Raw genomic sequence first — 18371 nt, forward strand, 5'->3', positions numbered from 1 at the left:
ATTACATTTTTCCTCGTATTCGAAGAAGTAGAATGTTTGGGCAAACATTTGGAACAACTGAAAGAAGTTTTTCAATTTTCAATTAGACTGGTAGACTACGTGTAAGGAGGCGTTAGCAGTAGGATGTCCAATTAATCCAGGCCAGCTTTATTACCGGAGGTCTAGTGCGGTCTATGGTTCACCAAAGCACACAAGGGCCTGTCGGATTTATCATGCCTAATCGGGCAGCCGCAGTCGTGGTCGTAGAGCAATCGTCGCCGCGACGGCCGTTAATCCGTGTCTTCGATCGCAACGCTCGCTTTTTCACCGATCTGTGTCAACGTTTGTTCGTTCCACGCCAGTCGGCTTTGCGCGAGTGAAAACTCATGGTCAAACCACGATGTTTGTCGACGATGCGCCTACAACGGACGGCAGACCTAAACAAGATCTTTCGACCGTAAAAGCTCCGTAAAAATTCCTACTATAAACTGGAATTTTTCGTTGGTCTCAAACGTCCATGTTATTTGAATATTTTACGGGCGTTTTCGTCGTTTTGCAATTTAGAGCCACGATGACAAAGAATTTACAAAATTCAGCCAGTTATTCGGTTCGCTCCGGCGCGGTAATAACTTCTCGCGAGAAATATCATTCGACAAGCACAGGCCCGAAAAAACGTTTATCCAGTAAACCGTTCATCTCGAGCGTTAGAAAAAGAACGGTAATAAATTACTGCCGGTACAAACGTTACGCTTTAAACCTGTGAACGTGATTACACTCGGCGCTCGGAAATGAATTACGTTATCATAATTGCGATAACCACACATCAACGTAGCATTTCATAGAAACAAACCGAGATCCGCAAAAAATTTCACCACGGGTCATGGCCGCGCGTTATCCGACTGGGTTATGAGATTTCGCTGTAAAATGGTACGAAGAGACGAAGTAGCTCCTACAGGGCATTCGTAACCAGTTGGAATTTCCATGTTATACGGTTCCTTAGATATGATGAATCTCATAAGACAATTGAATAGCACGTTCATGGTGTATTTATAATGGAAAATTCAAAACGGGACAATTAAATTCTGGTGAGAAAATTTCTCATTTTATCCGTATAAAGTAAACAAATCTATTTGACGAAAAACTTTTGCACATGGCTGTATACGATGTTTCAAATATATTTGATCATAAGCGTCAGAAAAAGTCGCGAGTTCTTTGAAACGACGTTTCAGAGAATAGAAAAAAGGACAAAATTCCTGCCTCTAAGATACGCTTCGAACAAGCCACGTGCATTGTGCATTTCGTTAGCAGTAACTTGCCGCTGGAAATCGGAGACGATACTTTTGCGAGCTCGTTATCGAAATACACTCTGTAGAGGAAAGCCGATCGCAGTTTTTCGCTGATATCTGGAAAAACACGACTATCACGATGCTGCCCGTCGTTAAATTTTGCGAGATTATGTCCCTATTAGTTTCACTTGTCGCTATAAATAATCCAAAAGTTGCAGAAAAATTTCTAGAAGCGCCATCGTTCTTTTGCCGAGAGGCTTCTCCTTTGGAAGTCTTCAATTTTCATATTTCAGATTGCATTGTAGCATCGGAAATTTTGTTCGTTTAGATCTCTCTTGATACAAAACATATTTTAACGATCTATACTCATTTCAACAATTTGATGTATATGAAATATAGCCTTTCTTATTTGTATTACAAATTACAGATTTTTATACCAAAAGTCTGTGTATTCAGGAAAAATCCGTGCGAGGGTGTCGGACAATTAAATGAATCGGATTTTCTAATTCAGAAGCCAGTACCATTCTCAAGGACGAACGAACGCGAAGCTCTGAGAATCAATCGTCTCCACTGCCAATAAACTCGAATCCCGACAGTCGATGAAACGCGAGAGTAAAAATACGCGGGATATGGAGAGATTACGAGGTGGTAGGAAATCGTACGAGAAAGAACTCTCGATGCATGCCGCTGCGATCTCTCGCAGCTATCGCTTCCCGAATTTTCTTTCATTTCTACGTCACCGCCTAAGTATACAGGGTGTCCCAGTATCGATGACGCGATCGACAGGGAAACGATTCTATATGAAAAAACAAATTGAAAATATAGAATAAAATTGTTCTATATGACGCTTCGTTTTTCGGAAAATAGTGTTTGAAATATTGCCAAATAGGTATACTTAAAACTTGACCAATTTCGAATCGAACAAGGACGTGTAACCGATAGGAGATTGTTCTATGCGTGAAAATAAGTCGAGATAATAGGGAAATTAAAACAGTCTTAAATGAATCAAATTTTTATAGCTGGAGACCAACATAAAAGGTAGGAAAACATTTGCGACAGTAAAACGAACAGCAGGGCCGGTAAATCTTGCGAGGTATCGTTGAGTCTCGACGATGTGCCAGGGAAAATTGGGTTCGTGCATCGGGGGCGGTCTGAGTACTCGGAAATTTTATTTCGACCTCCTACCGTAGTCGAAATGCACGTCGCGAGTATCGTTGAATTCTGGGAATGAATCCTTTAACATCTTGCTCATAGAACCGCGGTTTCGTCAGTTTCGTGATTTCAGGTCGAAAAAGAAAGAAAAGGAAGAGGAAAGGGAAGGAGAAACTAGTTTGAAGGAGTCCAACGAATGAATTTTTAAGAACGAGTGGATTTTTATTTAAAATACTGCGAGTGGAAGTCGCTTCCTTATTCCAGCAGACATTCGACTGTTAGTAAACACGAAGTCTTATCGTCGTATGGATTTAATAAAAGATTATGGGCAGAGCGTTAGTTTGCAGATAATTGTTATAGCCCAAGATACAAATGGCTTTTACGAAACATTTGCGACCTTCGGTTCGATTATGTTAATGGATATCCCAGGGTTTAATTTATGACCACGTTATATTGTTGTCGCGCGGTATATTTATAGTTGACAACGTAGCTCGTATAGACACGCCGACCAAATGGCTTCGCCGATGCAGTCGCCGCTGTATCGTCTCTACGCGACACGTGCGATCGTGCTGCGTTTACCACGTCAATGGAAATCGTTTCCAGTTCGATGGAAACAATCGTGGATTCACGTCGATTCGCTTTGTCGACATGGCATTGCCTTTGATGCTGTTGGCCCTTTGAGTCCATCGAATTTTCGTTTCTTATTTTGCGGTAATTTTCTTATTCCAGCATAATGATTTTTCACAAAGGAAAACCAATTTGATAGGTTTTCCGTTTGCCTTTTTTAATTGCAGTTAAATACGGTTAAAAGTCAGGGCTGTGGAACGAAGAGGAGTTTAGCGGCAAGTTGCTTCGTAATTTGGGTAATTCGATCAATGGACGTCAAGAAATCAGTTTTTGTTTCGAACAGCGTAACTGTCTCCATAGGGGATTCGGTAAATTTCAAGGAAAATACAATTTTCAGCATTGTTGCATGAACGCTTTAGCTGGAAAGGCAAAGGCCACTGTCAGAAGCTTCGAGTTCTTCGCATTTCTCGCCCGAGCGAGCTGCAACTCCTTCAACCCGTCAATCCAACGCTGCAATACGCTCGAGCGTGGCGTTTTTGCGCCTTTGCAAATTTCATTGTAAATCGTGCACAGCCAAGCATTTTCTTTCGAACATTGACGCGAGCTCTGTCCTACCTCTGGAGCAATCACGTGCACACTTCAAAGCGAACCCATCATAGGCGAGAATCCTTCGAGGAATGTCGTATCGTCTTCTCGGAGTTCTTGACTGGATGCACCATTTTCCGGAGAAAGCCCTTCGAAGTGAAGTCCAGTAGTAAAATTCCAAGAGCCTACATTTTTTAAACCCTCCGTCATCCGCCAGCATCTTCTCGGTGATAACCTTTTTAGGATTAGAATTTCCCTTTGCCAGTGAAAAAGCTTTTTTATTAATAATAAATCTTTTATTATCAATGATACAAATACATATTTTTAGGTCGTTGCTACAATGTTCGCGATGGCTTTTGCTGAAAGAAACGCCACGTTGATTATCAGACTCCGTTCGATGCAACGTGTGATTTCTCGATCAGTTTTTCGACCACCTTCCTGCATTCTTCGCTTTTAGTATCACGAAATTCGTTGCGTCTTTTCGCCGAATCAGTAGCTATGGCTTTAATCGTAAAAACTCGATAGCGCTTTGATTAACATTTCCATCGCCCGCGAAGGTGGCGAGACTCGAAATGGTCGCGAAAGGATTTCCATTTCATTACCCGATAGCTCTTGGCCAGGGTTAATTCGAAATTCCCCGAACGAAATCGACTTACTGTCACGTCTCGCTGAGAGGGATGGGGAGAAGAAACCGGAGTCTTGGTAGAAATTTATTAGAACTTGTAACAGATAATGCACCCCAGAGATGCAACTTCCGTGCGCCAGGCGTGAACTTAAGCGCATTAGGAGATTGAAGCACGTCCGTACCCGGGAGGCTGTTGCGAAACTTAAACAAATGTCTGGCCCGCTATTTATCCGAGCTGCTTAACAAACCCTTCGAAACGTACCATGCCGCGATTACTTTGCGAGAACGAAACGAAGTCGTTTGAAGGCTTCCACGTCGCGTCAGCATCCGAAAACGCGTTTCGTGACAAGATAGAAGAATCGAGGTTGCCTCGACCAAGTGATGAATAGACGTGCAATGTACTTGGTGTTTTCAAAGTATATCTCAATGAAGCGGGGGATAATAGGCTGGATGATTAAAGGAGCACTTCTTGCTCAAGAAAATATATTCACGTGACAGGTCCGATTGCTTTTCAAATTATACAATATGGAAGCTGGCTGCCTATTGGCGAGTATTCACGAGATATAAATTGATCAGAAGTAACATTAATCAATTGCATGTGGGGAAAAAAGCAAAGGAAAATCTTAATTTTAGAAATGGTACTTTTTAAAATATACGTTTATGCTAGCCACGTGTGACGAATGAATTTATGGAAGCTGAGCACTGACCGTATGCAGAGAAATAAAAAAAATTTACGAAAAATGGAATTGGTCAGTTTGGCTTTTGAGTATATCAGTCGATAACTGGATTTCTATAGCTCGTAATGCAAAAGATGTTCTTCCCTATTCCTCATCGCCTATTTGATTAATCTACACTTCTGAAACACCTTGTACACGTACAGTTGTTTGACAAACTGTCGAAAACGAGAAGAGCGGTTGGATTTGGAAACAGGTCTGTAGTTTTAGTCGTGGATCTAATTTCTTAAAGAGGCTGTAAGCTCTTGAATCTTCTTACCTCTTGCTTTGCACACTGTTTTCGTGAAGTTTCTTAGGGAAACGACTACTATTTAATGCACGTTCCGCAAAAGGATCAATTGTAAGAAGACACAATAAATCCCAATCCCTAAAGGAACGTTTCCCCTTCTTCTGAGAATCTGCGATTTATTCCTCTGTCGGAAAATAATTCATCGCTTGTATCTTATTTTCTGCTCGAACTCGTCGTTTGCTTCGACTGACCAACGAAAGTATCAAGCCATTATAAATTCTGCGAATGTTTCAAAGGCGATAAAAAGTCCGTTAATTACGGACTAATGAACGATGTAACAGGGGTCGAGGTGAAACGATACTTTCAACTTTATTTCCACTCCTTGAAAAGTTGATAGTTAAGAGACTTTACGGATGAATCGCGGCAACGCGCTTTTATGTTCGAAACACTTTAATCGAGCACAAATTCCGGCGACCAGAAGCCTGCCACCCTTTAAAGTTCCGGCTTCAGCTTTCCTTGACGAGCTCTGTGAAGCGCTTTATAACCACCGACCTCTTTGTCGCGGGTCTTGTAGACGAAAAGACCCGGTAAACAGTGAATTCCACTTTTTTTATCGAAACCTGTTCTCGTTCTTCGAAGAGAAACCGGTCTCGTAATTGCATTACGCGATAACGTTTGCTTTTTGCCAACGCTATAATACCAGTGTCTCCTTCTTGTTTCGCTATTTGGCAAGCTGGCCATCTTCTGCGGCGATTCTATTCGCTAGACCAGCGTCTGCTAGACCACAGCTAGATTGAAAATTCTCTGAAAGGCGCCACCTGAACCACGACGCTGGCTTTTTTATTCCAACGATTCTCTCTATAAGAGACTAGAGTTCTTGCCGAATGCGATATTAGGCTCGAGCAAAGAAGACGCTAGCCATTTCGTGGCGCCAGTTATCGGTAAGAAGACGTTTCTAAGCGATATTCGCACAATCGTACCACGCTAATTTCGTATCTGCGAGGGGATTCTGAAGAATCGTCGAGGACGGAGGCTGAGAAAGAAACGGAAATGAATCTTCCTCAAGGCTGCGCCTGTATTTTTCTCCGGCGTGATTCAACGCTGACTCGCGGTAGAACCGCTATTACGAAGCTGACAATCTCGCGACCACCGTGCCGCTCGTCGTTGAATCTCCACGGAGCGGTGACAAATGAACAGAGACAAATACTTGCTGATAGAAGACGGCCGAAGAGAGGGACGAAGGATTGCGCTTCAATCTTTTAACGCGATTAGCTTGCCAGCCTTTGCTGAACCGGGAGGAAAAAAGCGACAGAAACGGGCAAAAGTCTCGGCGTTTCCCGTTCTTCCGCTCCCGTGCGCTCTGACAGCGCGTTCGCCTGGTTGCTTTTGCCGCTTAATTCTGTTCCCTTCTTTGCCATTTCGTTAAGCATTCGTAGTTGAGAACTTCCCTCACGGGACCAAGCCATTCCGTCCCTTATACCGATGGAAGTAGCAATAATCTATTGCGCAGAGCCGAGTGAGCAGAAAAATTTCAAACCAGCGCTACGAGATTATAATTGAAGAGATCTGCTTTTGTGCACAAAGGCGATCGTAAATTTAAATCTCATAAATTTTCTATGAAAAGAGAAATAACATTTTGTCATTTAGCTATCGTAAATCCAATCGTATCTTCAGTCTCCTTATTCGATATACAATGCCGGGACACGATTTTCTTTCACACCACGATATAGTTATCGTTCAAGACAACCGATAGCTCGTCTATCTTTCAAGAAACATCTGATATTTCGTAAAAGAGAACGTATGACAGGCTACAAGTCTGCTAATTGAATCAACAGAAGAACAAAATTGTCTTAATAAGATATGATCAGATCCGCGACACAGAACGGTGTTCTTGCATTACATGTACTCGTGGCGCCGTGCGGCCGCTTAATGGCGCGCAAGCCGGATTTTACACGAGAGAGACTCGACCGTATCGCGCGAACTTAATGCCGACTTCAGTCAACACGCGCGGCTTAGCCCGATAAGCTTAGCCCCTTGATTCCGCGTCGCGCGGCGTCCTGTTCCCTGTCACCCGATTTCATCTACCTGCTCCTCCTATTACACTCTCTTCAGTCATACCAACTTCGCTTATTCATCCTTCAAGCCGCGCGAAATTCACGAACGTTGGTTCGTGATTCGCGTGTACCTAATGACTCGCCCCGTCACGATACGCTTCCTTTGAACACCAGAGGCGATAACTTCGGTTACAACGCGACTTTTTCGCTTTCTCTCGATTCCTGCTCGAAGAAACTTGTAACAAGTTCTATAGAGAACCGACTGGTCTCAACGAAAAGTTGTTCTAGTTGGGGATAATGTAACGTTAACTTTCAAACGCACGGTAACATACGCTCCGTTTCATAGGTACGAAGACAGAAGAGAACACTGAACGAGTGTCGGGAAATTATTAAAATCATTGGGACGTTATTATTATTATTTGGAATATAAATTATAAAAATTCATATATTCGATATTTTAATGACTATTAAATTAAACAGCTTCCTCGTCTATAATCGTCACATTTCTCGATAATTGTTTAAGTAAAAGACTAGAAAAAAAGTGACGTAGGCTTTTAAAACAATTTTTCTATAATTGTGGTAGGATTGAAGTTTCGAAATTTAAACGAACGTAACTGGATGCCTCGGGCACGTTGTTAAGAGAACAAAAGGCAAAATTGCTTGGTAGATGGTTAACAAGCGAAATACGAAACCTTTTTCCCGTCGTTAGATCTCAAAGGTTATTAACATTGCGAAGCTAGAATTGGCCGAGTCATCGTTGCAGCCGGCAACAACAGGTAGCCTCGCGAGGTTCGATTGCGCGTATTAATAGCGGCCGGCTGGTTTCGAGTTGCGTGGCTCGTTTCTGAAAATTCACCCCGTTAAAAAGTTCGCGTTCCAGTCACGAGTGCGCGAGGCTTAATTAAACCGCGCGCGCAACCGACCGAGGAAGCGGCGAAGCCTTCCAATTAGCGGGAAACAACGTGATCAACGGGAACGATAAACCTTTGGGTTCCTCGAAACGTCGACGAAAATTCGCGTTTCGATCCGCAACTTCGATTGGATCTGGCTGCGGAAGTGGAATTCGTTGCGCCACAATGGAACCGTGTTTTCGGAGAAAGTCAGAAATGAAAGGAAGAAATTGGGATGGCGAAAAAAAAGAGAGAAACACGATAGAATTGTAGAGAAGTCAGCAGTAACGCGCACAAAGTATCGGGGGATAGAGTTGCAATCTTGCAGAACGTTTTGTGGAGGCCGACATAAGCAGACTTCGAGGGTTTGAGCATGAAAGTGAGTTTCACCGATGCATAAAAGGCGACCACCCGATTGTGTGACCAGTACAAACCGACAAAATGCCATGTGCGAAGAAATTTTTTACTATACCGTTTTCTATTTTTCTACGTGATATGAACGAAGGTCTGATTTCAAGAGTAAACGATCTAATAAGTATTGCGATAAAATTGGTCTAAGCTTCATAGGTTTACGATGCAACCTAATTATTCGTACGCGATCGCGAAAGGAACTCGAGTTGATCCGATAAATTTGAATCTCTGATTCTCGCTATTTGCCGGTCCATCGTTTCTCCCACTCGAACAATGAATCCATCTATTGGAAGTAATTAAGTGCTCAAGCGGGATTCATCGGTGATAAGTGGACAAATTATACGGTCAAGTAAGAACGATCTGTACCTATGGTTACCGCTTGGCCGGATAAACAATTTCGCTAGAAGTCGTTTCAAAGATCGCGAAGAAATTTCGTCGTCCTTTTTGCTTTCCAGAGACTCCTTCTCGCTACGACCGATTTAATTTCGCGTCTAGAAGATGAAACAGGAGCTCGTAATCTGTCATCTGCAACGACCGCCCGACCCCTAACAACCAGTTTCGGGGAAATAATTAACTCTTGTATTACCCGCTCCTGTTTGCTCGAGTGCAACCGAGTAAATTGTGTTTTAAACAGTAACTAACCAGACTAGGACTCGAGCATCTGTACCTTTGCGCGTTATTCCGTCTCTACTTTATTTCCTTAAATAAAATTTTATTCAATTTCACTTCTGTCAAATATCGTATAAATTGGACGATGAACGTGGACATGTTTAATCGTGAAATAAAAAAGAAACGGTGATCTCTTACCTTACACTTGGGATATTCTTCAGCAGGCGTAGGTCTCTTCCAGCCCAATAGGGGTGGGATGCAAACGAGAGCAGACAAAAGCCACACGAGCGCTATCATCAGAGCTGCCCTGGCCGGAGTCCTCTTCTTTAGGTAATCCACCGCCTGCGTGATGCTCCAGAATCTGTCCAAGCTTATTAGACACAAGTTCATGATACTGGCGGTGCACAGTAACACGTCCATGGCCGAGTAAATGTCACACCACCAATAGCCGAAGATCCAGTATCCCATAATTTCATTGGCCAACGAGAAAGGCATAATTACCAGGCCCAGAAAGAAATCAGCCACGGCTAGGCTAGCTATAAACCAGTTCTGTATATTCTTTAATGCTTTCTCGGTGGCTATGGCGATGATCACCAGCATGTTCCCCACGACGATCACGATCATCAACAGCGTCGCTAGGATGGATGCCAGAATGATGTGTGGCAGCGTATATCCGGATGGATACAAGCTCTCCCCGTACACGACGTACGTTTCGTTGCACAAGCTGCCGTTACACGGGAACAAGAGACTCTCGTTGAAAGAGTCGTTGAACGATCCACCGATATCCTCCATTATGCCGCCCAAGCCGAACAACAGTTCCAGCTCTCTCAGACCTTCCACGTCGTCCTGGTCGGTGGTGACACCGATCCCGGTGGTACTTTCGAAAGCAACGGTGCTTTCCTCGCTGATATTAGCGACCTCCACTTCGCCCACCTGTTCGGTGACGAGGAAGGGCAATCTGGTACCCGACACGATATCCCCAGCACGGAATCTAGCGCAGGCACAATCACCGGTTCTCTCGATCGGTGCCACCTGTCGAACGTTCGCCTCGGTAGCCGTGTCGTTGACGGTGTCGGAGGATCGCTGTTCGACGTCTGGTCCTTGGTCGACTTGATCGGGGATTCGGGTGGTTCCACGATCGTCGTGAGTCGTGGTCGCGGCGGCTATCAGCCGGTGCAGTTGCTGCTCGTCGGTGAGGATCGCGCTGTCAATCGAGTGGGCCTCGTTAGTGGAAGACGTAGTGCCACCGGTTGGTCGAGACCACGTCATGTTCTCGTCGAAGACGCTGGTGGACGCCGTAGTCGGACTACCGGCGGCGTCGATGGTCATAATGCTGCCGAGGAGCGGCATCACTCGCACCCTCGCCGTCGACTGTAGATGCTATCTCGACAAAGTCGAGGCGGACGTGGTGGCCGCGCGCGAGTAGCAGCGTGCACCGGGTGCAAGCTCGAGTAGCAGCAACAGCAGGATGGTAGTGGTCTCGTCGCATCTCGAGGCCAGGGGCGACATGCCCGTTTCAGGATGAGGTCATCGTCATTAAACGGACAATGGCGTGTGGCCTGTGTAGCTTCTTGGCGACAGCGGATAATTCGTTCCTTCTTTCCTGGATCTCTCTCCGCTTCGAATAGAGAGGAAGGAAGGAAGGAAGGAAGGAAGGAAGGAAGGAAGGAAGGAAGGAACGGCTACTTTTTCTACTCGTTACTTGACGCACAGTCCTTTCTGTATCGAACTATTGTTCGCGGGAACTTGGATATTCTCGGCTGTATGCTTTCTTCGTGAGAAACGTATGTACTTTTGTAGATAGTTTCACCTTGCGACAAACAAAGGCGCAGAATCACTCGCTCGTTGTGGACCAAAGTCTTTTAGAATCTGATTTTTTTGGCGATCCTCGCCTGGCGCCTGCCTACGTACCACCTTCCTGTTCCACGTTGTCGCGCTGGTAGGTTGTCCCTTGATTTATTGCTTGCGTGAGTTGCGACTCCCTCTTCGTATTCCTGGTATTCCGGCCGGTCTCACGATGACGGAGTTAATACGGAAAGAGCGTACAGAGAGATTTATGGATAGTCCGCTGGCTGGTTGGATTCAGGAGATAAAGCCGGATAGGGGAAGGGAGGAAGGCAGCTAGACGGCGAGACGAGAAAGAGAAAAGCGGCCAAGATGGAAAAGAAGGAAAAGATAGAGATTGAGAATGGGCGTGAAAAATTGGTCCCCCTTTTTTTACCTTCCTCTTAGATTAAAGCTCAGACACCTTCGAATTAAGCGAACAATGGCCTCCGCGCGATCCGATCGCCCGACGATGATTCTCAAAACGAACTGGATCGCGAAATCTACTCGGCAGCTATCGACGAGAAGAAAATTGATACCGAGACGGGTCGTGTAGCGTGTCACTTACGACGTCCGATATTCGAGCTATACCATCGTCGAGCTTTACCTACTCCCCGTAGCTTTTCCTACACGCTTGGCTCTACGTTTGCTTATTCCCGAGTCCGAACGGCGCCCTCAAGCTAATTAATTATCGCGCCACGGCTAAAAAGGCTAAGCGCTGGATATATACCCGTACTGCTCCGACTTGCGACTTCAGCGAATTGTTTACGATTAAACTCGTAATTTACTCGTCCTGTTTAGTAACCGAATGGAAACACAGAATCGAACGTCGCCCACCACAGGCGAGACAACGAAAATATTCCGCGACAGACAGATTATTTTATATAATTCTACGCACACACAGACACACGCGGCGACGAATCGCGGAACCAGCTTAAATCCGTAAACGTTCTATACATACACATTTACACGTAATTCGCGTTGCTACTTAGAATCTCTTTGGTTCTCTATAACTCTGATAGGCTCGATTTATTAAGTCATCCGCTGCAACGTCGTTGCGAGACAGATGGTCCTTAAGTCGTAGCGCAACGACTTATCCTGGTTTATTATTACGTTATTATTACGTTATCATTATAGTGCTAGCACGTAGATCGTTGGAGGAAAATGGCAAGGACCGTGGTACGAAAATGATATACGCGAGAGGAAGGAAAAAGGAGAATGCGTCTAGGACGTTCCTTCGATCAAAGTCGACGTCCTCGACCCATCTGTACACCTATTTACACGCTCGAGATTCGTCGATACACGTCCCTGAACCCTTTTCCCTACCGCCCGTCCTTTAACCCTCTCCTGTTTCACACGCCTGGATCAACAGGATTCATTCGCGCACACCGTGTCCTCGAGTTCGGAATCGGGTAACCTTGCACCAACTGTGCCACCGATTCACGTCAGCTGATCACACAGCGACCGAAGTTCTCCCGACACACGGCAAAAGTTCGCTCGATTATTCCCCTTTGTTCGTCGACACTCTCAGTTTCCAGCCACGAAGCACACGTCCCTCCGTAATTTCGCGAGATCTCGACCAGTAGCGAAGATCACGGTCTCCCTCGTCACGCTGCTAGCTTCTCCATCGAGCTTGACATCCACCACGCGTTCTCCTTCGACTCATTTCCCATGAGAAGCGCCACTCGACGATCGTCGATCGTTATCGTTCGACCCCGAGATTCTTTTCCTCCGAATCTCAGAGCAACGTGGACTTTTTCTCTATCATCGGGATGGATCGCTTCGAGCTTCACTTTGGAATATTCTTCGACGAAAGACTTGCAAACCGGAGGAACGACGATCTTCGAATTGCCCTTACGTTTCTAACACGTCGTCGTTTCCGCTTGGCCCGTCACGAGGTCCACCGTCGCACGCACGATCCTCGCGGGTTCCTCTTGGAATCACACACGACGAAACACGCGCGGGAAACTCGAGCTTGCGACTCGACAAAGTTCAAGGATAGTTCGAAAAAGACGATTACACGACGATGGAACGATGGAGCGCGGGACACCACTTGTCGGAGACGAGATTCGAAACGACGAAGGGGAAAAACTATCTTTCGACGTTCGAAACTTCCAGCTAAAGTAAACGATAAAAGCGGTAACGAACGTGGCTCTGACCGTGTCTCGTACGATAGATTCGATTTAACGAGTATCAGAATCGAGCGAATCCTCTCTCCTCGTGGTCCTTGAACGGCTGATGCGTGCGTGCGTGCGTACGTGCAGACACCTCGAGGTTGTCTCGTGGATGTTTGGGAACGCACTGCAGCCGCGAGGGACGAGCCAGGAACTCGGACTCCCTCTCGTGTCGTTCGCTGGATAGAGACTCTCCTCGCAGGATCGAGGCGGGCGTGCGACGAAGAAAGTTCGTGGAGAGGGATGGAGCGAGAAAGAACGAGAGCGACTGGTGTGCATGTGCACGTGTAACTCGGTCCACACCGACGTTCGAGCCGCGTGTCCGTGAATTCTCCGCACTCTGTCTATGTCTGTGAACGTGTGTGCATGTATATGTGTGCACGCGCGGGTGTGCACGCTATCGTATAGGTGAGAGGACGCGGCCGCGCGCGCGCGCCTCTACGTGCACGCGAGAGAGCGAGCGAGAGGGAGAGAGAGAGGTTGGCTAGCTCACTGGAGGCTGACTGGTGGCCCGACCGACCGGTCCGTCCGTCGGTACCAGCGTCGGGGCGCCGTCTGACGGAGTTGCGAGAGCTGCGGCGCAAGCGTCGGGACGCCGCCAGCACCCGACCGACGCGGCCCGACAGTCGACTTTGGACCATCGACCGATCGGTCCGTTGGCGAAAAAATACGCCTGTTCTCCTTATTCCGATAGCGTAGCTTGCTCTTCCCTTTCCGATCTTATCTATGATATCTTTACGTTCGTGCAGCTTTTACGCAAGAAAAAGGTAGGGAGATTTCCTAAAGTCGGTTAGCAATTATTCGATCGATCGAAGATGATATATCTCTTTCCTATAAACCCAATAGGCGAAATGGCAACCAGTTGCCAGTTCCCATTGTTCGCCAGATCGATTTGCCCGAATCTCAGATTAGATCTGATCAATTGAACCATCCGGGTCATTGGAAGATGCGTTCCCGCCAGGCCTACCGTTCCAATTGCCTAGCAGACTGTAATCCATTACGTGTTGATCGATTGTCCGCTCCGCTTCATAGATCGTGATCGTGACACTAGTAGCAGGATATTTAATATTTCAATTAACTTTGAACTATCCAATTAGACTACTCGCTAATGGATAGCTTAGATACAATAAAGCCGGATATAATTACCAAACCAGGCCAAGTTCAGCGGAAAACTCCGCCAGCTATTCCAAACATCCCCCGTCCAATCCTCTTCTATATCCGAACCATTCAGCCGAGCCGAATTTGGGTCCAGATTTATCCAAGTAATCCAGCGAGCAGCTGGAAGCGTCCACCCTCAACTCCCGGGCTTAATATTCGAAATAGCCGTCCCCTCGAGCTATCCCTGCCGCCACTTAATTGTTCACGTTGCTCCCTAGATCGTGAAGTTCACGCGTTGCTTTTCGCCGCGATAACAAACTCCCCGGGGAAGATTCACCTCTGCTGGAAGCTTTGGTCCAGGGAAAACGAGAAGCAAAAGAGGGGGGCGGCAATGAGCGGCCGAAGCCGCGTCCACTAAAGCCGGCGTCCATTTGCCGGGATCGTAAATTAGGCGACCACAACTTGATAGTCGCCTTTAGAACATCGAGCCACCGGATCGGGAATATATTATGTTGCTCTCTAGCTGGCTGCTTGTTACCAGCCCTAGGGTATATTCATGAACGTGCAACTACCACAATAAGACGAGGAGAAGAGCTCGACGATCAGCAATTCAGGCGTCAGATCGCGATACGTTGATTACGATACCGACATCGATGTAGCGAAACGTTAATCGGTTGATCAGAGTCGTTGATGGCCGACGTCAACAATCGGCCTTTTCCTCTCTTCGATTCGTTCTCGTTTTCCACGACCGGATCGCGGCTTTAAAGGTGATACTACCAAAGAAGCCATTATGGGTGTGGTGTTTTTCTATGGCTTTAAAAGAGATAGAATAAGAATGGAGGTAGCAGTTTAAAGGATGAAATTGGCTGATCGGGTATTCCCTTTTAAAGTTAGTCCCCGAAATGAAGATTTAAGAATGCATAGAATATTTATTGGAAACGCTCTCGGTGGACGTTGAGGCTCGATCTCGATGACTGTCGGACGGCAGTGTGTTTGAGAATTCGTTATGAGTCGAGGGAAATTTTAACGAACCTATCTCCGGGTCTTATTCGTAAATCGGCCCGCGTTTTCCAGTACTATGGCGGCTGGACGGTGGCAATAAAAATTTCATTAAACGGTTCCCGGTATGTTCTCAGGTTACGATACTTTTCCGATGCTTTATTAAATTTTTATCGAACTATCGGCCCGGATCGAAGCCACCTCGCTCTCTTTGTTACGTGAGCCAGCACCCAACCATCCAGATATTTGCACGTACATATTCTTCGCTTAATCGCCACATGGGACGCGATAAGCTTCCAGGTGAAATTAATTCGTGCGTCTCTCTAATAAAATCCTCGTCATTATACAGAGTGCTCGAATGTCCAACGTAATAAATACGTGATCCGCGGGCTTGCAAACATTTTTCAACGTGTCGATACGACGACGAAATCGTATTAAACAAGGACAGTTATTAATTAAAATGGACAGCCGGAACGTGAGATAAAAATCGCGCTTCGGGCAAACTTTGATCCTATTTTGTTCGCGTTTTCTATCGGTCTAACAGAAGTTGAAGTTTACATTAATAAATAGTAAAACAAATAGGTTAAATTTCGCTTTTCCTATATCCCTAACCGATGGTTCGCGACCGTGAATCGTATTTACGACTGAGCCTACCGCGCGTGTTGCTACGAGTCATACGTTGGTGACCGCTTTTCCGAACTGGGAGGGAGTAGTTTAGAAATTATATGCCACTTCGACAACTCGGCAACCTTATAAACGACCGTGGAACTTGTTGGAAGAAGCAAGAACGGGACATTACCAACGCAGATTCGTCGTTTGAAGTTCGACGGTTGGAAGTTGCGATCGTTTGGAATCTTCCTGGAGGCGAGGAACCGATAACTTGGAGTTCGATAACTTGACGATCCGCTATCCCGCGTCGCGAGACGTCGAAAAAGGAAAGAAATTACGCGGGGAAGGAGGAAGGGAGCCGAGGCGGGACGATGAGCTGTTCCTTGCGAAAGTCGAACATGGACAAACGTGTAATTGAAAGTGGCACGGAAGCAATTTCCGACAAAGCGATGAATAATTCAAAATAAAGGGACGTAAAGAAAGGAATCCAGCCGTTCCTGTGTAAAATAATTCAATCGGAATATATTACCCGGGCCATGGCATTAATTCGCGGGAGTAGCGAGAAGCCTCCGGATAGAATTAACTTTATAACCGACTTTTTCTTTAAGGGAAAAGAAAAACCCAGAGGCAATAATTGATAGAGTGACGACACTACGACGTTCTCGTTTTTCTTTCTTAATTTCTTTCTTCTTTTTAATGGGATGTATTATTTCGAATTTCGAGAGCACGGGGAATCTACTTGTTGCTTATTAAAACCTCTAAACGTAATTTAACACGTTCGCATCGGGCCGAAAGTTTTCAGGAACGTCGAAAAATTAGCCGGTACGCTCGCTCACAATACAGCCTTCTCTATGCGGAAAAGAAAAGTGTGTCACACAGAGAGCGAGGCGGAAGAGCGAGAGGACACACGGCACGGTGAGGAGAATTCTCGAGCTCGAAATTTCCAACGGTGGCTATCGCGACCGCCCTTCGAACGCCCAGGGCCGCGTCTCTCGTTTTCACCCTCCCTCTCTTGCTCTCTGTGTATCCATAAGGCAGACGTCCTCGGTTCCTTTGACGACGCCGCGTCAACGTTGCCATCCCCATCCACACCCGCGAGCTGCTCTCATTCTCTCCGTCTGTCTCTTTGCCGAAAGTTTGCCGTCGGTAAGTTCGGCATATTGTCGTAACTCCGACGTGCAGGCTTCTCCTCTGTTTCCGTGTATAGGACACGTATTGGTGCGCAGTGTGTACGTGTATCAGCATTGTTCCCGCCCGGAGAACATGCACGGAGAAACTAGTTAGGAACTCCTTCGTTTTGGGAAGAGATACGGGGCCACCTCGCGACCACCATCGAATTCGACCAGCATTGTCTGTCAACGTACACGAGAAGCGATCATTGCGATTTACCTAGTCCGATCTCATCTACTGTATATAATTCGAGTTCTAGACGAACAACGAAGGAGATCATGTCCTGGATTAGGTCAGACAGTAAACTCGGACACGAGGATTTCTTGTGGATTATCTTAACATGAATGCCGTTTTTTGGTTGGTTAATCAGGGTGTTTTTAGAATAACTTAACGATGTTAAATTCTAGACGTTCCGCGTATTATGTACGATATTAATAAAAGATTGGAAACGAAATATCGATGTACGAACAACTTCGGAGATTTAAAGTTTTTCCACAACGTAGTAAGCAGTCCAAGGTGCATTTACATCAATGGTTGTCGCCGCTTGATACTTCAATTTGCGATAACGTTATCATCTAGTATATTTGTAGCGATGGGTAGTTACAGAACCTTAAAGAATTGTGTTTTTCAATATGCATCTCTTTGATACTGAATGTAGAAAGATTTTCATATGTTGTAAACGTAAAAGGCAGATGACGATCGCAGGAAGCTGTTTCCACCTATAGGCGAGAAGTTAATCTGATAGCGAAGATCAAGAGGGTTAATATTTACGTCAATCCGAATGGAGATCGATAGAGAAACGTGCGATTACGGGAGACAGGAAAGGTGTTGGATAAATGTTTGTCGAATTACTCGTCCTGGTGATAAGACATGGATGTTTGAAGAGGTAACCAAAGAAGAGAAGATTATTCTGAAATCTAGAAGAATCTTTCCGAGCAATTTCAAAGCAATTTCCTATATTCGAAATTTCTTTGGTGGAGTATACCGGCATACTTCGACATACTTCTCACCAAGATATTTCATCGCTGCCGGTGAACTTTGAAACCGTTTCGCTGTTTCCAACGGAGGGCGATGCGCATTGACTTTGTAATTTGCTCGTCGCTACCACGTTCCCAAAGTTAACGCGATCGAAGCGCTTGCGATTTCTAGGATGTTTACGCGATCCGTTTAATCGGCGTTAAAACCCTTTGTTCCGCTTCTCGAACTCGTCAGGATTTCGATATCAAGCTGGATGCAAATGTTTCTACGGATCGACAAAGGGAAACTTCCCTGCATTAGGCTCTCTCCGCGGCGCAATAACTCGGCCGATAAAGCTTCGTTTACGAGGTCCACGCGAGAGTGATTGCCGAGTAACTACGAGTTCCTATTATTTGTTG

General features: G+C 45.8%; 2 protein-coding genes across 4 annotated transcripts in view; one reads left to right on the forward strand and one right to left on the reverse strand.

The window, feature by feature from the left end:
- Octalpha2r (alpha2-adrenergic-like octopamine receptor) overlaps positions 1-14235 on the reverse strand; it is a 122839-nt gene extending 108604 nt beyond the window's left edge. Inside the window, exon 1 of one of the 2 annotated variants that reach the window (XM_072010026.1) lies at positions 9320-14229. In XM_072010026.1, the coding sequence (XP_071866127.1) occupies positions 9320-10471 (1152 nt within the window). In that variant the 5' untranslated portion in view covers positions 10472-14229. Of the gene's footprint in view, positions 1-9319 lie in introns of both variants that reach the window. The other variant, XM_072010027.1, reaches the window with a different exon arrangement.
- The window catches only part of LOC139990619 (putative aminopeptidase W07G4.4), a 213797-nt gene that overhangs the window by 120518 nt on the left and 74908 nt on the right, over positions 1-18371 (forward strand). The gene's annotated exons all lie outside the window — the stretch shown is intronic.

Source organism: Bombus fervidus, chromosome 9 (genome assembly GCF_041682495.2).
Source record: "Bombus fervidus isolate BK054 chromosome 9, iyBomFerv1, whole genome shotgun sequence".
Lineage (NCBI taxonomy): Eukaryota > Metazoa > Arthropoda > Insecta > Hymenoptera > Apidae > Bombus > Bombus fervidus.